Below are 21,049 nucleotides of genomic sequence, written 5' to 3'. Positions count from 1 at the left end.
TAATGAGGTTAGAAAAGACATTACGTTAATTTGTTGCTGGCATCCCTGGATGCATCGTGCCTTCTGTAGAAAGGCCGGAAAAGGCATGTTGGCCAAATGTCTACCAAGTTGATTTTTTCGAAGAAATTCTCATTCACTGTGACACGGAAAGAAGCATAACTCTCATGCTTTGCCTTGAGCTTTTGGCAGTCGACATTGTTGCTATCAACAACATTTTTTCAGTGTAGCATAGATTTCATTGCATCTCATAGCACCTATTGTGTGCCTTTGTCTTCAAACATGTGATCACGAGTACAACTCCTTTTACCCTCACTTTGCCTTTAAAATTAAATTAAATTATGGGTTCCTACATGGCAAAACCACTGTCTGATTATGAGACACGCTATAGTGAAATTTCGGTCACCTGGGGCTTTTTAACGTGCTTGCAATGTACTGTGCGCGGGCGTTCTTGCGTTGCCCCACCCCTGCATCAAAATTCGGCCGCTGCAGCCGGCATTTGATCCTGTGACCTTGTGCTAAGCAGTGTGACACCAAAGCCATTAAACAACCTTGGTGGGTTGCTTCACCTTTCATCCTGCTTTATGCTTTAGATAGACATCTGTTTGTGTGCCATTTATTCAGTCCGGTTTGCTTGTGTTTATGTCCATGTTCTTGTGATCTTATGCTTGCACAAGAAGGATTGGACTTCACCAACTATCCCACTTTCAAGCATATTTACTGCTGCATTTTTGGTCATTTTCAAGAGCTTGTTCTGCTCAACTTTGGACTACTTGTCAATCTTGACTGAATGTTCCGACTGGTTCCCATGCATTTCTATAGGCTCAAACTTGCATAATTTTCATCCTTAACTTGGCCTTCGCCAGATAACTCGAACTTGACCAGTCAGCGTGCATGTGCCTTACCACTGTGGGGATCTCAATAGCAATCCCTTAGCTTGCAGAGTCCGTCTCAGCAGAGCTTGATCTTCCGCTGAAAACGTCTATTTCCCGCCCACCCTAAAAAGATTTTCATGCAATAATGGTAAATCAATGTTGGATTGTGGTATTTACCCGATTATAATGAACGCTTTTTTCCTCCAGGGAAATTGAGCCATAAACTGGTCGCGGCGTTCATATGCTTTGCCGCATGACGAAGCTACAATAATTGCGGCAAAGCTAACTTCAGGAAACCGGTTGCCACTGTGTAACACATATTAGACCCTTGCCCAGTTTTCTTGCTAAAAAATTTGTTTTGCGTTAGATTTCTTCTTTAGTTCTCTTAGTTCTGTACATTAGTTTTCTTCTTTAGATACATAGGAAGCGGGGCACGTTTGATTCGGGGGCTTGTTAGAATTTGGCAACTACTGCCAAATGAACCAGCTCTGTGTTTTGAAGTCTTTTCTGCATCTTGTTCTTCAAGGCTGTGCATGTGGTTGGGCTCTGCCTGGTGGGCGATTCACTGGATGGCGCATGATAGGAGTGGCACTGTCGGTGCTATATAGTCTTCATTGTCCGAAGTTGAATTGCTCGCGTCTACATCATCAGGCGAGACAGCAAAGCGGGACTGGAGGCACCAGTTCACTGATGATGAAGTATGAGACCATCGCAGTGCAGCAAAACACGCAAAGTGAGCTGCTGCAGCAAGACAACGTTCCTGTGCCACACACAGTGCACGAAGTAAGGTACAAATCAACATACTACTCCGATCACAAGGCCATGCTACTGTCGATCAACTTGGACCTGCAGACGCTGTCGCTGGAGCCCATGGTTAATGATGACGAATATAAGGTGCAATGCACTTCAGGTAGCCATCGAACGACGACAATGACATTCTGCCATGGTATGAGGTGGAAGTTGCTTACGAACCTAATGAAGAAACATAGTGTCAACACCATGGTGCCACTTGTAAATTACTGTTGTCGCTCGGCAAAGTGGTGTCATCATGCTGAAAAGTGGTGTCATCGAGAAAGAACAGTCAACACAATGTGCATGAAACACTGCTTTAATGACAACTCCACAAATAAACTCAGCTGAGAGCTCACAATATGGCTGGTTTGTCGTGTTGCATTGTTGTGACCTCATAAGCAGCAATATTACACTCGGAAACATAACACAGCAGCACTAAACTCAGCAACGTTTCACCGCAACACTAAACTCAGCAACATAACTCAGCAACATTACTCAGCGGCACACTCAGCGACAAGTAATACTCTTGCATTTACACATTGTAAGAATTGCTTGGGTGCCCCCATAGTTTTTTTGGCCCCTTAGGACATTGAAGATCAAGAAATTCAGAGGCTTAGTGTGAAGGTACTGTAAGAGAGTAGAAAAGCTGAATTATCCAGCAATGTCAACTTTCTTGGGAGTAAGGTGGCTGCAATTAAGGCGTGTGTGGTGCTGCCGGTAAGGGAAATTTTGTCCAAGTTGATGAGAAGTGTTCACTTCTTGAAAACGAATTCTCTAGGCGCCTATCGGCAAGTGGAAAGTGTGAAAGATCCGATAAGTACATAACAAGCAGCACTTGCCGTGGGCTGTTCCAGTACAACACGTACCATTACGAGTAAGAGATGGAATTCTTCAGTGAAAGATGGAAAACCTTCGTGATGCTACCCGTTATAGCTTATTTCAAAGACATGCTTGAACCAGGCCTGTCATGACAGACACGTTGCAGCATGGGGCAGGAGTTTAGATGACTAAGGAAATCGGTTCATAGCTGAAGCTGTAGAACTATGCTTTGGGAACAATGTGGGCCACTGCGGAATGTGCAACTGCAGGGCTGTATTAACACATGCTAGGCATGAATCCTTGCACTTGAGCTTGGCCAGCAAAAGAGGCTGGTCATGTACTATAGTGATGAATATGTTTACTTATATTTTCTAACGGAAGTAAGCAACTATGGTGCAGCTGTACGTGGCTGCTTATAGCATATCACACTCGTCATGTTAAACAGAGTACATTGAAATGGTACCAATTTGTGCTATTGCAGCTACTGTGTGGATTCGTGGCTTTCCTGTTTCCTGGAGTGCGCCAGTGGTTGCGAGCTCAGTACCTGCCTCTGCATGTCTACTTTGGACTGGCAATTTTCGTGCTTGCTGTGGCCACTGCACTAATGGGGATCCTGGAGAAGCTCCTCTTCACGCTGTGAGTCTTGGTGGCACTTCGCTTTTCATGGTTTTGGGTCATCTGTGTTTTATGATAGTGCAGGTGGATCTAGTTTTACAGTCCCTGTCATTAAACTGTAGATGTCACATTAACGGTCAGTTGTGAAATGCATGCCTTTTGAATATCGCCAAGCAAACACTTGTGAAAGTAGCTGTGACGCTTCACAGCTCAGCACTTTATATTCTGAACACAAAAATATAGGTAGGGTTCAATGTTTTCAGTTTAAACCAAAAAAGGAAAAGAAGATAAAAGTTGGCTGATTTATTTTGCCAAATTCAGGTTTAAGTGAAAGAAGTCAGTTTGTTCAACTTGTGGGTGCACAAGTAACCGAGTTATTTGAATGATCCTGACCATTCTTGTGGACACATCGAGATTCCAGAGGGTGGGTCTCTTGTCATGTAAATTTTTTAGAGTAAGGTCGAACTCGATTTTGACGCTATTGAAAAAGCTAAAAGGGTGGATGTACTTGTGTGCAGTGTCTACTCCTTCCCTGTGATACAGCTAGGAGAGAGAGAGAGAAATAGAGCAAATGGTAAACGAAATGCAAGGAGGTTAACCATCACTGAGCCCGGTTGGCTACCCTACACTGGGAAAGGGAAAAGGAGACGGAAAGATTAAAAGAAGAGAAAGTTCACCGGGGATATTAGATCGGTCACTCAGTCCGGATCACAGACGGTGACTCAATCCGGTAGCTTTCAAATATTGCAGTAGTCCTTTTGTGGCCTTTTGTAGCTGCGATATACGAGGCCATGGTCCACAGATCTTGTTCAAGGTGAATGGCTTTCTATCTAACTGATTTAGAGCTGGGCAGAGGTCATGTCTTTCATTTCCTGCGCAATGCCTGTGTCACTGCAAGCATTGCACTCGGTGCTGTTAGCCATTCCGATCAAACACGTATATGCATTGGTGAATGCAACAGCCAAGCGTAAGCAGCACAGCATTGTTTCCTCATTTTGCGGAAGCCCAGGTAACAGCTGCTGTTGTGTAGATGGGTCGAGGGATTGCAATTGATGTTGGGTGAATTCAGGTGAGAGCAGAATTCCGGGCATGTTGGCATTACTCAAATGATATTGCGCAACATAAAACGACATAGACGTGAGTTTCTAACACACTTATCACCCAATTTTTGCAATCATCTGTGCTTCAGATATTTCTCGGATGAGCTGCGTACTGCCACGGGAAACAATCATGCATTGGTCCTCAAGAGGTTTGCAGCCATGATCGCGACAGTGAATTGCCAAGAAACCACCGGAGCCATTTTTTACATTGTTGCCATGTTCGCAGAGCCGATAATTTAGGCAACGCCCAGTTTGTCCGATATATTGCTTCCCACATGAAAGCGGGAGGTTGTAAACCACCCAGTGGACACACTCGACGAACTTGTTGCGGTGATGCTTTCTGCACTTTTCGGAAGGAACGGCATTTGGATCCATCAACCTGCAAAGCCGCCGAGCTTGTTGGGGGCAGAAAAAACAACTCTTACATTTGCTCTTTGGGCCATCTTTTTCAAGTTATGGGATATCCCATGCATGTAAGGTATAACACTTACTTTAGGGTGCGTGCCGGGAGGGGCATCGGCAACTGACTTCTGCGTGCTGGAACGCGCTTCTCTTAAAATGCGTTCCTCGACAGACAATAGCACCACCCTAGGATATCCAGCCAAGGACAAACGTCGAGTTTGCTTTTCAAAGCTTACGTCCACTTCATGACAGCAAGACTTGCTAAGGGCATTCTTGAAGCACAAACTGATAATGGCCCACTTAACAAGCTTAGAATGTGCGGACGAATACGGTAGAAGTGGCTTCTCATGAAACTACTCATGAGATGCCGGTAGATAGGTCTCTTCATTTTCTTGATCTTCGCCTGAGCTTTCAGGACAGCCACACGTGTTGGTCGTATGAGCCGCGAGCCAACAAGCCACTTTTACCGTATTCGTCCGCACATTCTAAGCTTGTTAAGCGGGCCATTATCAGTTTGTGCTTCAAGAATGCCCTTAGCAAGTCTTGCTGTCAGGAAGTGGACGTAAACTTTGAAAAGCAAACTTGACGTTTGTCCTTGGCTGGATATCCTAGGGTAGTGCTAGTGTATGTCGCGGAACGCATTTTACGAGAAGCGCGTTCCAGCACGCAGAAGTCAGTTGCTGATGCGCCTCCCGGCATACACCCTAAAGTAAGTTTTATACCTTACATGCATGGGATATCCCATAACTTGAAAAAGATGGTCCAAAGGGCGAATGTAAGAGTTGTTTTTTCTGCCCCCAACAAGCTCGGCAGGCTTTGCAGGTTGACGGATCCACATGCCGTTCCTTCCGATAAGTGCAGAAAGCATCATCGCAAAAAGTTCGTCAAGTGTGTCCACCGGGTGGTTTACAACTTCCCGCTTTCATGTGGGAAGCAATATATTGGACAAACTGGGCGTTGCCTCAATGATCGGCTCCTTGAACACAGAAACAATGTAAAATATGGCTCCGGTGGTTTCTTGGCAATTCACTGTCGCGATCATGGCTGCAAACCTCTTGAGAACCAATGCACGATTGTTTCCCGTGGCAGTACGCAGCTCATCCGAGGAATATCTGAAGCGCAGATTATTGCAAAATTGGGTGATAAGTGTGTTAGCTTCCCTTCTCTGGCTCTCACAGAAAAAGAACTAAGTTTCTTGGACGCGGCATCACATGACCGGTAACTACGTTACATGAATGCGCAGTTCATTTTCATGTAAGCGCTTGCGCGGTCTACACTGCTTCACATGTATAAAATCGGTTTCAGTGGTACAATAAACTTAGTTGAAAGTTTGTGCTTGGTGTGTCGTCCTCTCACGTACGTGTCGTATTATGTTGCACAATATCATTTGAGTAATGAATTCAGGTGTGTGCCACTTCTGCAATGTCATATGGTGCACTAGCTTGCTTAAGTGTTGGGCTGTGTCAATCTGCGATAAAGGTACAGAAGCAAGGGTTGCTCCTTCGTGTGCTTTTCTAGCAGTTTCATCAGCGAGGTCGTTGCTGGAGATACCGCAATGACCTGGCAGCCATTGAAACACGATGTCGTGTCCTTTCGCGATCATATGATGGTGCTTGTCTTGTATCTCCAACACAAGTTGTTTACAGGACCCATGACGAAGGGCTGACAGAAGACATTGTAAGGCCGCCTTTGAGTTGCAGAATATTGCCTACCGATTAGCCAATTCGTTGTAATATACATCAACGGCTCTTCGGAGGGCAACAAGCTCCGAACCAGTTGATGTCGCATGAGAAATCTTGTATCGGATGCTTATTGATTGTGATGGTATAACCATTGCGCTGGTGGAGCTGGTCTGAGTGGAAGAGCCATCCGTATATATGTGGACTTGGTCAAAATATAAAGTCTGCAAACAATCCAGAGCTGCTTGCTTCAAGGCCAAGGTAGGCAGGTCAGTCTTCTTTCTTATCCCTGGAACCTTGGAGCTAGGAGGATTCTTGCAGTGGTAGGCTGAGGAGGATAGAGACTACCGCAGTGATGTCACTAATGTGCTAGGCCTCACGGAGGAAGGCTTTCTGGATGAAGAAAAAGTAATGACTGAAATTTTGTTTGCTGCACAGTGTGCTGCTCAAATTTTCTGACATGATCTGTGCTTGCCAAGCATGACTGCTATAAACAAATTTGTAGCCATGCTGACTTGACACCAGGCTGCAACTTTAGTTGCTGACTGTCTATGAAGCGGTGCTGGTTAGGCCTAGTGGCCTAGACATTATGGCTGTGACAAAAATTTATCGACAGCCAGCAGAGTAGCTGGCAGCAAATCACATGCATGGCTGACGGCCATAGTAGTGGAAATGAGGCCGTTGTAGTGGAGGCTGTAGACAAATTGGCTCACTGAGCTGCTGAACCGAACATTGATAGATATGTTGGCACTTGTGTATAGCTCCCATCTCCCATGACTGGGACAGCACCTTGCTTTATGTGGAGAAGTGAGCTAAAAATTTAACTTTCCTAATCTTATTTTCACTTGTTTTATTATTTATGAACATCTTACTTTCGTGCAGTAAAAAATCAACATAGGCATGACAAGTAAGTGAAAAGCTCATCTGAGTCACGGTGACTCAAGTAATTGCATATTTGAGATAAATTTTGCCTATTTTTGAGTGACTGTCCCACTACCATTTGCAGGAGGTAGCCTCAGCCCTCTTCTCTTTACATGTGGGAATTAAATAAAGTTCATATTATTCTGTGCTCCTATTTACGCCACGGAAGCAAGGAGAGCAGGTGCCTTCTTCCTCTCTTCCTTTGTGGGGAGCCAGACGGCTTTTCCGCCGGTCGTGCAACTCCCTTGCAAACTAGTCGCAAACGTGCACTGTCACATGGCTGCAGAGCCCCACACCCATTGCAACGAACAAAAAACAAGGGCAGGGCAATCGAAATCGATGCAGCCTGTGAGTGCGAGAGATAAGAAGACTGCGAACCACTACGAAGGAAGGACCTCGTGTAAACATCTTGCTCCTATCCTTTGTCATGCCCTGCCTTTGTTCACCGTATGACCCTGACAAATGTCTCGGTCGTAACTAGCCTGCTTCAAAGCACATCCTCTGGTTGCAATAACCGTTCTTGTGCTTGTCCTTCAACAGTGCGTTGTTGTGTTTCGGCTTGTACTGGTCCTGCTGAAGCATGGCAGTATAAGGCAAGCAAAAGCGATTTGACCGTCAAGCCTAACCTGTGTGTACAAAGGCGGCTCGAGAGCACCTCTGCCTTCAGATGGGAGCATCCAGCAGTATCATACGTCTCGGGGGTAAAATATAGAAATACTTTTTGTTTCATCTTTCGAGAGCTCTCTCTGGCCCTTTTAATCATGCGACACGAGTGTGGGACTGCCATTAGCTGCCACCATTTTGGAATTGTGCTCATCGCTTCATACCGAACGTGTCGCACAAAGCCTTTGAGTGAACTGCCTTTTCTGTCCGATTTTATAAGCGATGGTACCAATTTCATGAGCATGCAGAGAAGAAGCTGGCAGCATTCTTCCAAGATTACGAGACAGGGAGCGATGAGAGTGGTGAAAGTGCAGTCTGCAAAGTCAAACTGCTGATGCAACTTGTGAGCAGCACAGTGCGTGCAACGTGTATGGCAAGTGCGAGCTTGCCATTATAGAGGCTGTAAGCAAGTGCAAGGGCCTTGCTCCTCTATTCGAGCTCATGTGTATGAGTAGTTGGTGCACTGCAGCAATTTTTTACTTCTGCGTACACGTCACGTCGCACTGTTGCTTATGGCTGCACTGACTACAACCCCTCAGAACAGTGTAATGGAATCATCAGGAGGGAATTGTGAAGAATGTAAGAGCAGTGCTAGCCACATGCACGATTGACGTTGAACATGACCAGCTGTCCAGGTTTTGTGGTATGCTCGGTCTACCAAAGATAGGTCTAGCAAGGTGGTGTGCTTGCAAACACTTCAATCTAAATCCCTGCCAAGTTTCAGATGATTCGAATGTAAATTTTACCATCTGGCACAGAAATAAACATTCAATTGTGTTTTTCTCAAAATGTTGTTCTTGCTTGCTTTCTCATTTTGTGCATGCTATATTTTTCTCCCCTTTGCAATTGTCCTATAGCAATGAAATTTGCACAGATGTTCCTCAGGATGCATAGAGCGGGGAAATATATTTGCTTATCTTATTAGTATCACTAACAATTTCTGGCGTTACAAATCATAGGAACAAAAAAAAAAAAGACGCTACACTTTTTTCGAAATTTCTTTTTTCTGTTTACAGAAGATAGAGATAAACTTTTTTAAGCTAGATTTTCCCACTCTACTGCCCATAAGGAACCACCCAGGGTGCATTAAAATTTGTAATATTTAACTAGCAAAATTGTGTGCACCAAAAGTGCATGTTTTCTGCATGTCATCAAGCACAGAAATTTATCCAGAGCAGCTATTTGAAAATTGATTGCATATTTTATCATATTTGTTATACGAACTAAAAATCCCAGCCTCCTAGCTCAAAAAGAAAAAAAGTTTTATCGCTCTCAAGGTCTCATGGTGGTAAACACGATGCAAGTAACGTTTGAGTTAGGAAAAGCCTTTATGGGGTGTGAGCATAATAAAAATACATATATCAAGAAAGCTTGTGTTACAAACCCAATAGACAAAAAACCTAACAAATGGCAAACTATCCACAAAGCGAGTTAATTGAGAATGTTGTCTAAAGTCCCTACACACAACGTGTTATGAAGTTAAAAATATTTACATCAAGTCCATCGATGTAGCCGTGTCACCTAGTTGTCGCTGCTTACAACAACACGTCGTTGGGCCCGCCGATGCGTCGTGGACCAGACATCGCTGTGTTCAATGTTCGGCCCACGGTTAACTGGGTCAGGGAGTCAGGGCAGTGGGGTGACCGAGGTGCCTGGATCGCCTGGTCGACTCCTCATAGCCTGTGGGTCGTAGCCGCATGTAATCCGGGAAATGGCTCCGTGAGCCCGTAGCTGTGCGGTCTCCGGTGGAGTGCCCTCTCAGCTCGTGAGTCGTGGCCGTGGCAGCTGAAGAGCAGCTTCTCCTGGGTCGCCGCCGTCTCCGCACTCCACCCGCCCTGTCCGGCCTCCAGATCCTTCTGCCTCTCGTCGTTCCAGAGCGTAGCTGCCCCACTCTCCTCGGCCACGTGTCTCTTTTTCCCGTTGGCCACGTAGCTACACGTACACTTTTGCACTTCTTATTCTTTCATATATTGCATTCTTTTTATTCGGACACTCTTATTTTCTCACTTCTTTTTCTCTCTATTTTTTCCACCGACTCCTCGTGCTTTCTTGTCCTCTTATCTTCTGCTCTTTCTTCTTCTTTCTTTCTTCATTGGCTCATGACAATCACTTAGCATCTCACCTTGTGTTACTTTGTTTGCAGTTCCTCCCACAGTGACACTGCTGGTCTTTTGCCATTTTAGTTATTGTTTGGCCACCACTGAGCTTTATCTTTTGACGCCTACCTAGCTACTGTCATGCACCATGGTACAAAGTGTGCCTGTGACACTGCTGCTCAGACTCACGCAGCAAGTTAGATTGCCCGGTTTTCAACTTTGTGAGTCACAGTCCTTTTAGAAGGGCAGGTATGACTGTCACCACCGACACATCTGCTTCTCTCCTGGCTTTCTAGTCCTTCTCTAGACTGCCTGTCATTGTATCAACCCTTCTAAAAACCTTTTGTCACACTATGCGGGTTCTTACAAGGTCTTATGGCAACTTAGCTACATAAACCATGATATTGTGCTGCTAGACTGCTTCACAATCTTCCTTGCCACCTCCTGATGCTGTTCATGTCTCCTGGCTCAAACCATACATTTCAACCAGCTCCCAGTCTGATTAATTCATGTCGATACATTTCTTGGTCCACTAGGGAGGTCATATGTTACCAACTGCTTCCCCTTTGTGGATGAAGGCAATGATGATGACCAGCACATAACTCATGCTTCTCTTCGCCATCTTGTGTGCCTTAATCTGTAAATTGCTTGTCTCCCTGTAGCATTGTGCATGCACAATTTCACTCACTATAATCACTAAGATACTGGTGAATCAACTTAAAAAATGCCCCTTCCAATGTTCACAAGCTGACTTATGAAACTCTCGTTCATCCTCAGCTTGAGTACACTTCTCGTATTTGGTCCCCTCACCAAAAATACTTAAATGAAATGCTAGAATAAATTCAGAATAGAGCTAGCCACTTCATTTCAAGCAATTACAGCTATCTGTCCAGTATGACACATCAAAGCGAAGCTGTGTGTGGTAAATTCATTCATTCCATTTGAGCAACACTAGCATGCCTGAAATGACCCTGCTCCATGTCACACAGGCTTCACAATCATTTCAGCTATGCCTGCATTTATGGATCTGCACATGCCTTTGATTAATCTGCACTTGCACATGCTGTCTGGTTGTGAAATTCTCTCCCAGTCAGCATCGCATGCCAGTTGAACTATGACATGTTTCGCAAAGCCCTAGACAGTTAGTTATCTTGCTGATAAAGCCTTAAGATACCCTGTTCGTTGTCTAACGTGGCATCATTGCATAGCCCAGTGATTTTTTTTCTCTTTTATTGCATGCGCTGCATTTCCATTATAAATACATTTTTGTTATAAAACATTTCTCTGTTATCAATAAATTTTTTTCCTCTTCGAAGATGCAACCTTAATATTTAATAATATTCTTGTTTTATTTCTTCGAATACACATGTAGATAGTAGGTATTTAGGGCAGTTATTAACATTTGTCTATTATAAATGTTTAATCTGTGCCAGCGTTGCAAGTACTTATAAATTCTTCTATAGTTTGGTTTTTGTTGCTGTTGCTTCTTTCCAATGTATGTCAGACCTTCAATGTATATTAGACACACACTTTATATACTGCCCTCTTTACTCAATGCCTCGCCTTAAGCCTGTAAGGTATGTCTAAAAAAAAAGAGATAAAGTTGTAGTTTCACCCGAAAGGCGAAGCAATGATTGCGATAGCAGATTAGTAGACAGCTATACAAAGTAAGGATAGTAGCTTTATTTATTGGCTGCATAAACTCGCAAACATTTGCTTACTAACTAAATAAACAAGCATGGTGTCACAAGCGCACTGGCAGACATAAACACATCTCGGACACTCGCTGTCAAAATGCTGCCGTGAGGAAGAGTGGCAGCAGCAGCAAGTGAAGAAAGTATAAGAACAATGTGCATTGAAATGGTAGGTCCTCAGTGTAGAGTTTCCACGATGGCATTACAGATGCCCCAAACTTAATTTTGCAAAACTTTGCAGGAGAAAACCCAAGAAAATAAATACTGGTGCGTAGTGGTCCATCTTGGTGTTTTGAGAAATTAGTGAGTGCCAAGCTTAAACTGATGCCATGAAACCAATCTTTTGTTTGTGTCAACTGCCAAACTGTAAGCAAGCCATCAGTTACATACTCACTTTAGCGCACATAGGACCCCAATTTCTAGTGTGGCACGTTTGCCTCTCATTGGAAAAAACAAATGGGTGTGCATGGGCAAAGGGGCCCTTTGATTAATCCTTTCCGTGCAGAAAGGAAGCCGAGCTTTTTAAGTGTTTACTTGCAAAAAAAAAAGAACAAAAAAGAAAAAGAAAGAGATGAACAAGCCCTGCTTTTCCAGAGTTCCTCTAATTTTTCGCACAGCCTTCAGGATGGTTTGAGCTCCTGCATTTCTATGTCCCTGTTGTAAGCACCATTGATGGTGCGAGTAGCTTTTTGAATAGAAAAGTTTGGTACATGGTGTTCAACATAATTTTTGTTGTGTGACCTGTAGTCTTCAAAATGGTGGCCTTTGTTGGGAAAGCTAGTGCTTAAAGTCTTACTGGAAAAAAAAACTAACAAAAACAAAGGTGATTCAGAGAGGTTATAATCTTCGAGTGAGAGCAATTTGGAACTGTATTTGGATGACAGTGGTGAACCCTTGTGCAGTGCTGAGAGCTTAGACTCCACACATGTTTGAAAATTTGTGCGACAAAAGGTGATACCCCGGGTACCAGCTTATTCCTGTTCACCATGCTCCTTGTAGAATTCTTTCACTTGGTGATGGTGCAAAAATAGCAGTAGGCTATTTTCTTCAATATTTCGTTGGAGTGCTTCGTCATCTCATTGTTACTAAGACCAACCACTTTGCAATACAATATATTCTGTAACCACCACGCATTGCATATCTTAGAAAACTTTGGGAGTCGATGGACAGATGTGAAATGTTGGCTTTTCAAGCATTTGTCCCATTGCAAGAAGTGACCAAGAAACCATATGTGAAAATGTGCTAGTTAAAAAAAAATATCATCCGTGCACCACTTTTTGGTGATATTGCTACGGAACAGTATTTGCAATGATGAAGAGGCGAGCAGTGAGAAGACGATGACAACGATGGGAGGCTAGCGCGGGCTGTTGCCTCTTGGCCAAGTGCGGCGTATTCCCTTGTAAATATACTTGTACATAGCTTTTCGTCTGCGTCTTCCTAAGTAACATATCTGGTGGAGGTGGACATTCCCTGTACCTCGTCACGGAGCTTCGCAGTGGACAGTACGTTGAGCCTTCCTTCATGGCTCCTGGCGATGACAACTCGACTCAGTTGCCTCCGACACCTGCTGCCACTTCAACAACCTACATCACTCTCCTCGCTCCCCGTGATCCTGGTGTATTCTCAGGCAAAGATGGGGAATATGTCGAGGACTCAATCAGCCTGTACAAACACGTCAGCCGCAATAACCGGTGGGACCCTACTATCATGCTTGCCTATGTAGTCTTTTACCTCGGTGGCACACCTCGAGTTTGATTTTGGACGCACGACGATGAGCTTACCAGTTGGGATTCGCTTAAGCAAAATCTCCGAGACTTGTTCAGCAACCCATATGGTCACCAACTTGCTGCGCAGAAGGCGTTATCCAGCCGTGTGCAGACGTAAAAGGAGCCCTACGTCATTTACATTCAGGATGTCTTGGCTCTGTGCTGCAAAGTTGATGCACACATGACTGAGTCCTACAAGGTTTCCCACATCCTCAAAGGCATTGCCGATGACGCCTTCAACTTGCTCGTTTTCAACAATGTGGCGACGGTGGATGCAGCTAAAAGGAGTGCCGCCGCCTGGAACTCGCTAAAAGCCGACGTATCGACCAGTGGTTTGCCCGTCTGCCCAACACCCCAGCGACATCTTCCTGTGCCGACGCTCCTCATCCCAACAACACTGGCGATGTTACCAGGATCATCCGGCGTGAGATCGAGGCCGCCTATCCGGCTGCCTTCGACTCCACCTCCTCCAACGCACCTGCAGTCATGGTTTCCCTGATCCAGGCGGTTGTCCGCCAGGAGTTCGCAAACATGGGTCTTCACACCATCTGCTCGGCCCATTGCCCTGATACCCACCCGGCTTCTTTGACTCCGCCCCGTCCCGCATCTTATTACCCACCACGTTTCCGCGACCTATCTGAATGGTGCACTGCTGACGACAAGCCCATTTTTTTTCATTGCCGTTGAATTGGGCACATTTCTCGGCACTGTCGCAGTCGCTGGAGTTCCCCCACCCGGTCTACTTATGCTGCCTACTCTCGCCCCTCCGGTGGCCCTTCTCATCCCTATGCCACACGTTCCGATAATGCCGCCACTGATTCTCCTGCGCCGGACCACCGCTATTCTAGTTCGCCTTCGCCCCAACGACAACAATCTCGCTCTTCCCAGCCCCGTCGCTCCTTTTCGCTGACTCCCTTTGGACGCCGCTCCCAGCCGGAAAACCAGACGATGCAGCACCTCGAGGTGATGCTGCATTGCACCCTACGCCGCGAAATCCTCTAATGACATTGCCCACTCATCTGAACCTTCTTGACGTGCAGGTCGATGGTGTTTCTGTATCTGCTCTTATAGACACAGGGGCGCATTTGTCGGTAATAAGTGCTGACCTTCGTAACTGCCTGAAGAAAATAATCGCGCCCGCAACGACGCCTGTTGTCCGTGTCGCTGATGGTGGAGCAGCCCCCGTAATTGGTATGTGTGCCGCCCGCATCTCCTTCGCCGATCGCTCCACTATTGTGCTATTCACAGTCATTGCCCACTGTCCCCATGACATCATCCTCGGCTTAGACTTCCTCTCCGCACATTCTGCTCTCGTCGATTGTTCCGCCAGTACTCTCCGCCTTGACCTGTCTGTTCTGGATCCCGTTGAACCACACCCCAGTTGCCTCAGTTCCGTCGACTTTGTTCGCTTGCCACTTTCTGCACTTACTTACGTTGACTTAGTGTCATCCCCACCAGTGCCCGATGGTCACTACATCGCGGCTCCTATGCAAGACGTCCTACTTACACATGGGTTCACAGTACCTCATCTATTACGGCGAATTGCGTCTGCCTCCCAGTGGTCAATTTTGGCTTGACGACACAAGTACTGCCATGTGGGATGTCTTTGGCCCAACTTTGCTCATTAGAGGATCACTCAGTAGCATCTATTGCAGTAGACAACAAATCAGTCGATCCTCCTCTACCATCGCAGTCGGCAACTTGTACCATCACCGACTTAAAGAAAATGATTGCGCCCGACATGCCGTCCGAGCATGCGTGAGCTCTACCGCGTTCTGTTTTCTTACCACGATATTTTTTACTTTAACGATCATCCTTTGGCCCAAACTACAGCTGTTAAACATCGCATTATTACCGGCGATGCGCCTCCTATTCATCGCCACCTGTATCGAGTGTCACCGGCTGAGCATCAAGTTATTCACGTAGAAGTTCGCAAAATACTTGCCAAGAACATTACTGAATCCTCATGTAGTCCATGGGCGCCGCCTGTTATACTGGTAAAAAAAGAAGGATGGCTCATGGCGCTTTTGTATGGATTATCGGCACCTTAACAGGGTTACCAAAAAGGACGTGTATCCCCTACCTTGGATTGATGACGCCCTTGACTGCCTCCGCAGTGCTCGCTACTTCTTCTCTATTGACCTTCACTCCGGCTACTGGCAGATTGCCGTGGACAATCTCGACCGCGAGAAGACTGCTTTTGTAACACCCGACGGTCTTTATCAATTCAAAGTGATGCCGTTCGGTCTATGTACAGTCGCCGACCGTTTATTCCGACCTCACGGGGACTGCGAAAATGTCCGAATAAACAGGTGTCCGAAAAAGCAGATGAAGAAAAAAAAAATGAAATCCTTTATTTCCACGCACTTATTCGGGCTCGGCAGTAGGCTTGGAAGAAATCGTGAATGCGCCGTTGCACGCTGTTCCGTTTACGCGCAATCAGATAAGCCTGAATCTCGGAGAGGGTCGTACGGTCACTATTGGCGGCTGAAAGTACAGTCACTGCTTGTACACGCTCCGCATGCGACGGCAGCGCAGCACATGGTGCGTCACCTTCCGACTCAGTCATCGTCCGGCGGTGCAGCAGAAACCTGACGAATGATCTTGCCGTCGTCGAGTTCTGCGCATGTCAATACAGCAGTGTCAGCACCTATGAAACTGTCAAGTGAGACGGATGGATGGATGGATGGATGTTATGAGTGTCCCCTTTGGAACGGGGCGGTGGCTTGCGCCACCAAACTCTTGCTACTATGCTGCCTAATATCCTACCTTGGTTAATCAATGAGAAACAAAAAAAAAGACACTATGAACTACCACGTCCAAATTTTCTGATACCCTATTGCGAACTGTGCTTTTGTACGTCTCCGTTGTCCGGAATCGCAATGCCACCACTGCGCAGGTCTCGGCAGAACATTTTCCGCGTCAGTAGGGAGCACATCGGAAGGCGACAAATCCTCCCGGCACCCGCTTGCCGGCATTCCCCAGCGCAGTCTGCGCGGGCACTGTCGGCGCCATTAGACCCTTGACGCGATGTTTACGTATGCCGCGTTGGATCACCGAAACCTCGACGCAGCACACAAAGCAAACACCACCGTGCCGACACCAGTCGCACAAACGAAAAACGCGGCCTGCTCGCAGCGTCAATGCCTCTTCCGCGAAGAAACAAATCAGCTGCTGGATTGTCTTGACATGGCTTACTAAGCTGAAACCGGAACTGCTGCAGAGCCGCTCTATCTAACCAGGCAGAAACGATGATGATGAGCGGGGATTTCCAGTAGCGCCACTTCGTGGGGCAGCAAGGAAGCTCCGTTCAAAACAAAAATGGCGTTCAGCAAGTCGAACCATGCACCGGTCAGAGTCGGTGCATGGTACTCTCGACCGAGTTGGCTAAAGGAGTGTCCGAAAAATCAGACGAGAGGTTGCAAGGTGTCCGAACTTTCGGCAGTTGTTATACATTATGGTCTATGGGGAGAATGGCGGTGCCGCGAAGCTGACCGAATAATCGGGCATGTCCGAATTTTTGGAGTCCGGAAAATCGGTCGGCGACTGTAATGCTCCTGCCACCTTTGAACGCATGATGGACTCCCTTCTTCACGGTTTCAAATGGTCCACGTGCCTGTGCTACTTGGACGACGTTATAGTATTCTCCCCAACGTTTGCTACGCACCTCGAGCTTCTCTCAGCAGTCCTGGACGTTTTTCGTCGAGCCGGTCTGCAACTCAACGAATCGAAGTGCCAATTCAGCCGTCGCCAGATTACTGTACTTGGGCAACTCATTGATGCAAACGGAGTGCAACCGGACGCAGTAACGAGGCCTCTGCATTCTTGCATCTAATCGACCTTCTCACAACACCTCCCGTTCTGGCCCATTTCGATCCTTCTGCACCTACCAAAGACCGTACTGATGCCAGCAGTCACGGAATTGGCGCAGTACTGGCACAACGTCAGCGCGGCAACGACCTTGTTATCGCTTATGCCAGCAGGCTTGTCTCACCCTTGGAGCGCAACTATTGCATCACTGAGCATGAGTGCCTGGCCCTAGTTTGGGCGGTTGCGAAGTTCCGCCAATACTTATATGGCCGACCCTTTTCCGTTGTCACAGACCATCACGCGCTTTGCTGGTTATGCTCACTGAAAGATCCTACAGGAAGACTTGGTCGCTCCAAGGATATTCGTACACTGTCACCAACAAATCTGGCCGACTACACAAGGATGTTGACTGCCTGTCTCACTACCTGGTAGACGAGCCTGACGCCGCCGACAGTAGTACCGCCAATGGCATTTTCTCTGTGTCTGCCTTCGCTAACATCGCCGATGAGCAGTACCGAGACCTATTGCTGCGAGCACTCATCGAGCGTCTGCGCTCTACACCTACCGACGCATCCGTTCGCCGATATGTCCTCTAGGGCGACATTCTGTACCAAAGGAACTTCCTCCCTGACGGATCTGATCTTCTTCTTGTCATGCCAAAACATCTACGACAGACTGTGCTCTTTGAGATGCATGACGCACCCACTGCAGAACATCTTGGGGTAATGCGCACGTTTGACCGTGTCCACCACCGCTTCTATTGGCCTGGTCTCGCTCACTTCGTCTGATGCTATGTTGCTGCCTGTGATCCCTGCCAGCGTCAGAAAACACCTCAGGTGCTACCTGCCGGTCATCTCCAGCCGACCACCGTCCCTGTGGAACCGTTCTTTCGTGTTGTATTAGACCTCCTCGGTCCCTTTCCCACGTCATCCTCTGGAAACAAATGGGTAGCCGTCGCAACTGATTACGCCACCCGATACGCTATCATGCGGGCTCTCCCTACCAGTTGCACCACTGATATCGCGGACTTTCTCTTGCGTCACATTATCGTACTTCATGGCGCCCCGCGACAGCTGCTTACTGACCGTGGTTGTAAGTTCCTATTGAAAGTTATCACCAACATTGTGCATTCCTGCTCCACTCAACACAAGCTGACTACCTCATACCATCCTCAAACCAATGGCATGACAGAGCGGTTAAACCGTACTCTTACTGATATGCTTTCCAAGTACATTTCCAAGGACCACCACGACTAGGACATTGCCCTTCCTTATGTCGCATTTGCGTATAATTCTTCCCGGCATGACACCGCCGGATTTTCTCCATTTTATCTACTGCACAGTCGCGAACCGACCTTGCCTCTTGACTCGGCACTTACTCCTGCTGCGACCTCAATAAGCGAGTATGCGCATGACGCCATCGCCCTTGTAGACCATGCACGCCAGCTCGTCCATACTCGGCTGACGGCCTCGCAAACCACTCAGCAGCGTCAGTATAACACCCGCCACCGTGACGTACAGTTTTCGCCTGGTGCGCTCATGCTCCTGTGGTCGCCCTCTCGTCACGTCGGACTTTCAGAGAAGCTCCTTTCGCGACACACAGGGCCCTACTGCGTGCTGCGCCAGGTGACGCCTGTGACGTACGAAATTGCTCCTGTGAGTTCAACCTTGTCCTCTACTCTGGCATCTAGTGATGTCGTGCATGTCAGTAGGCTCAAGGCTTACTACACTGCTTCCGACTCCGGCCTTTAGTCACTCTGGGACGGCGCTTTTGCCGCCGGGGGTAGTGCTACGGAACAGTATTTACAATGACGAAGAGGCGGGCCGTGAGAAGACGACGACGACGATTGGAGGCTAGCGCGGGCTGTTGCCTCTTGGCCAAGTGCGGTGTATTCCCTTGTAAATATACTTGTACATAGCTTTTTGTCTGCTGCTTGCTACATAACAATATGTTGAGCAGAGATTGGTTCATGCTCAGATTAAGTTTTTGTACAGATAATGAAGCAGCAGATGATCAGTACACAAAACCGGGACTACGCAAACTGTGTTCTGTCCTGACCAGACCTGTTGAGAAATTTCAGGCACTCTACATGCCAGAGTGGGACATTTTGGTTGATGAGAGTGTGCTTCATTTCAAAGGCAGGCTTTCTTAGAAGCAATGCATGCCACTGAAGCACGCCTGTTTCTGGGTCAAGATTTTTGTTTTCTCCAAAGCGTTCTGTGGATACATTGGGTATCTTATTATGTACGTGGGGAAGGCTCTTCTGGAAAAGACAAGTTGTTCTGGCATTTGCTTGACATGACAATTAACCTTTCTACATCGCTGACGTACTGGTGCATTTTCGTGTTTCTGTCCCGCCATGTTGATTTTGACATTCCATTTAGCAGAGAGGAATTTGAGGACCACACGAAGAGAGCATTTGCGATTGTTCGTGTCATTTCTTTATTTCTGGAATTTCAAAAATAGACTATTGTGTTCATGTTATAATCCCTGACAAAAAACCCTGACTCCAGGGGTATGTCACCTCTGGAAGAAACGTGACACTGAAAGGGTTAATAACACATTTGTATTGTATGAAACGAGAATAAATTCTGTCCGTCATCTGGAGTTTAGTCTGATGTTGGTGGAGACAATAATACAGGTTAGCTATGTCAGCATGGGCCCATGGAAGAGGGGCAAGGTTTCCGACCGCTTTTTGACGAAGCTTTTGGCACAACATTTCTCAGACAACTTGCCGCGTACCAAACAAAGATAGATGAGCAGCTGTGTAATTTGTACAAGGAGTGAGTCATTTTGGAAGGTAATAAGGATGTGGTTTCCTGACTGTCATGTAGGCTTGTGTGCAGTACCATACTTTCGTGTTTTACTCGAGAAAGAATTTCTAGAAGTTGATAAGCTACAGAACAGGTTGGAGGATGCTTAAACTTTTTCTCTAAGAGTGGAACGCGATAGCATTCAAAGATTCGTTACTACTTCTCAGACTTCCCGGCAAGTGCAGCTTATGTAATCGTAATACTTTCTGGGAAACGCTCGTGGCGAACGCTATGCACGAAGGCAAGCTTTCTGGTAGAAATGCGGCCTCTTGCATAGGCTGATCTTCTGTTCTTGCTTCGCATTTTTAATATTTCAGTCTGAGAAGATTTAACACAGAAGGCATGCACTGTTTCTGTTTTGTTTCATGACATTGGTTGGGGGCTTTCATTCTCAAAATTCAGAGGAAAAACTTTGTAACGAAGTTTCCCCCATTTTTTTAATTCAATTAATAAGTACGTGCAATTTCCCCTATGCTATCCTTGTTGTCATTGTTTGTTGGCTTCTTATGATATGACTAACAAAAATCCGGCCCTCTATTTTCTTTCTTCTCGTTTGTAAAAAATATAACACATGGTATGAGCGAGTGATAGAAGAACTTTAGTGCTGTATAGAATATATACAGCAATTTTCGCTCATGGGACGCCGACACCGGATTTCCTGTGACACGGAGCCCTTAATGCTATAGCGTTAAAGCATTCGCTCTCCGTCAGAAACCTTCTGTGCTTGGTTTCGAAGTATTTTGTGTATTGCATTCGAGGATGTCATTTGTAATCGGCAATGCATGGGGTGAAAGGCCTGCGTATGTTGGGAAGCCCGAATTCATTACAGTGTGAATTTATTTTGCTAATAAAGTTAACATTTTTGACACAAGTTTTATGCTTGGCCCTGCTTTATACAACCAATGGAATTGTTTGCGTGCAAAAAAGGTTCTGTCTTTTTTTCGTTCTTGACTGAGCAAAATTGAGTTAGGACGCTTGTTGAAGGCAGAATATGTGAGCTGGCAAGG

General features: G+C 46.3%; 2 protein-coding genes across 5 annotated transcripts in view; one reads left to right on the top strand and one right to left on the bottom strand.

The window, feature by feature from the left end:
* LOC142572020 (beta-glucuronidase) overlaps positions 1 to 15,643 on the bottom strand; it is a 75,062-nt gene extending 59,419 nt beyond the window's left edge. Inside the window, exon 1 of one of the 2 annotated variants that reach the window (XM_075680813.1) lies at positions 15,503 to 15,643. The gene's annotated coding sequence lies outside the window, so the exon portion shown is untranslated. The remainder of the gene's footprint in view (positions 1 to 15,502) is intronic. The other variant, XM_075680814.1, reaches the window with a different exon arrangement.
* Positions 1 to 21,049, top strand: part of LOC142572021 (transmembrane ascorbate-dependent reductase CYB561) — a 59,533-nt gene that overhangs the window by 26,681 nt on the left and 11,803 nt on the right. For all 3 annotated transcript variants that reach the window (XM_075680817.1, XM_075680816.1, XM_075680815.1), the window contains exon 4: positions 2,965 to 3,119. In XM_075680817.1, the coding sequence (XP_075536932.1) occupies positions 2,965 to 3,119 (155 nt within the window). The remainder of the gene's footprint in view (positions 1 to 2,964; positions 3,120 to 21,049) is intronic.

The sequence above is a fragment of the Dermacentor variabilis genome, chromosome 2 (genome assembly GCF_050947875.1).
Source record: "Dermacentor variabilis isolate Ectoservices chromosome 2, ASM5094787v1, whole genome shotgun sequence".
NCBI classification, from domain to species: Eukaryota; Metazoa; Arthropoda; class Arachnida; order Ixodida; family Ixodidae; genus Dermacentor; species Dermacentor variabilis.
The sequence above is the reverse complement of the archived record's forward strand: the minus strand, read 5'-3'. Positions and strand labels throughout refer to the sequence as shown.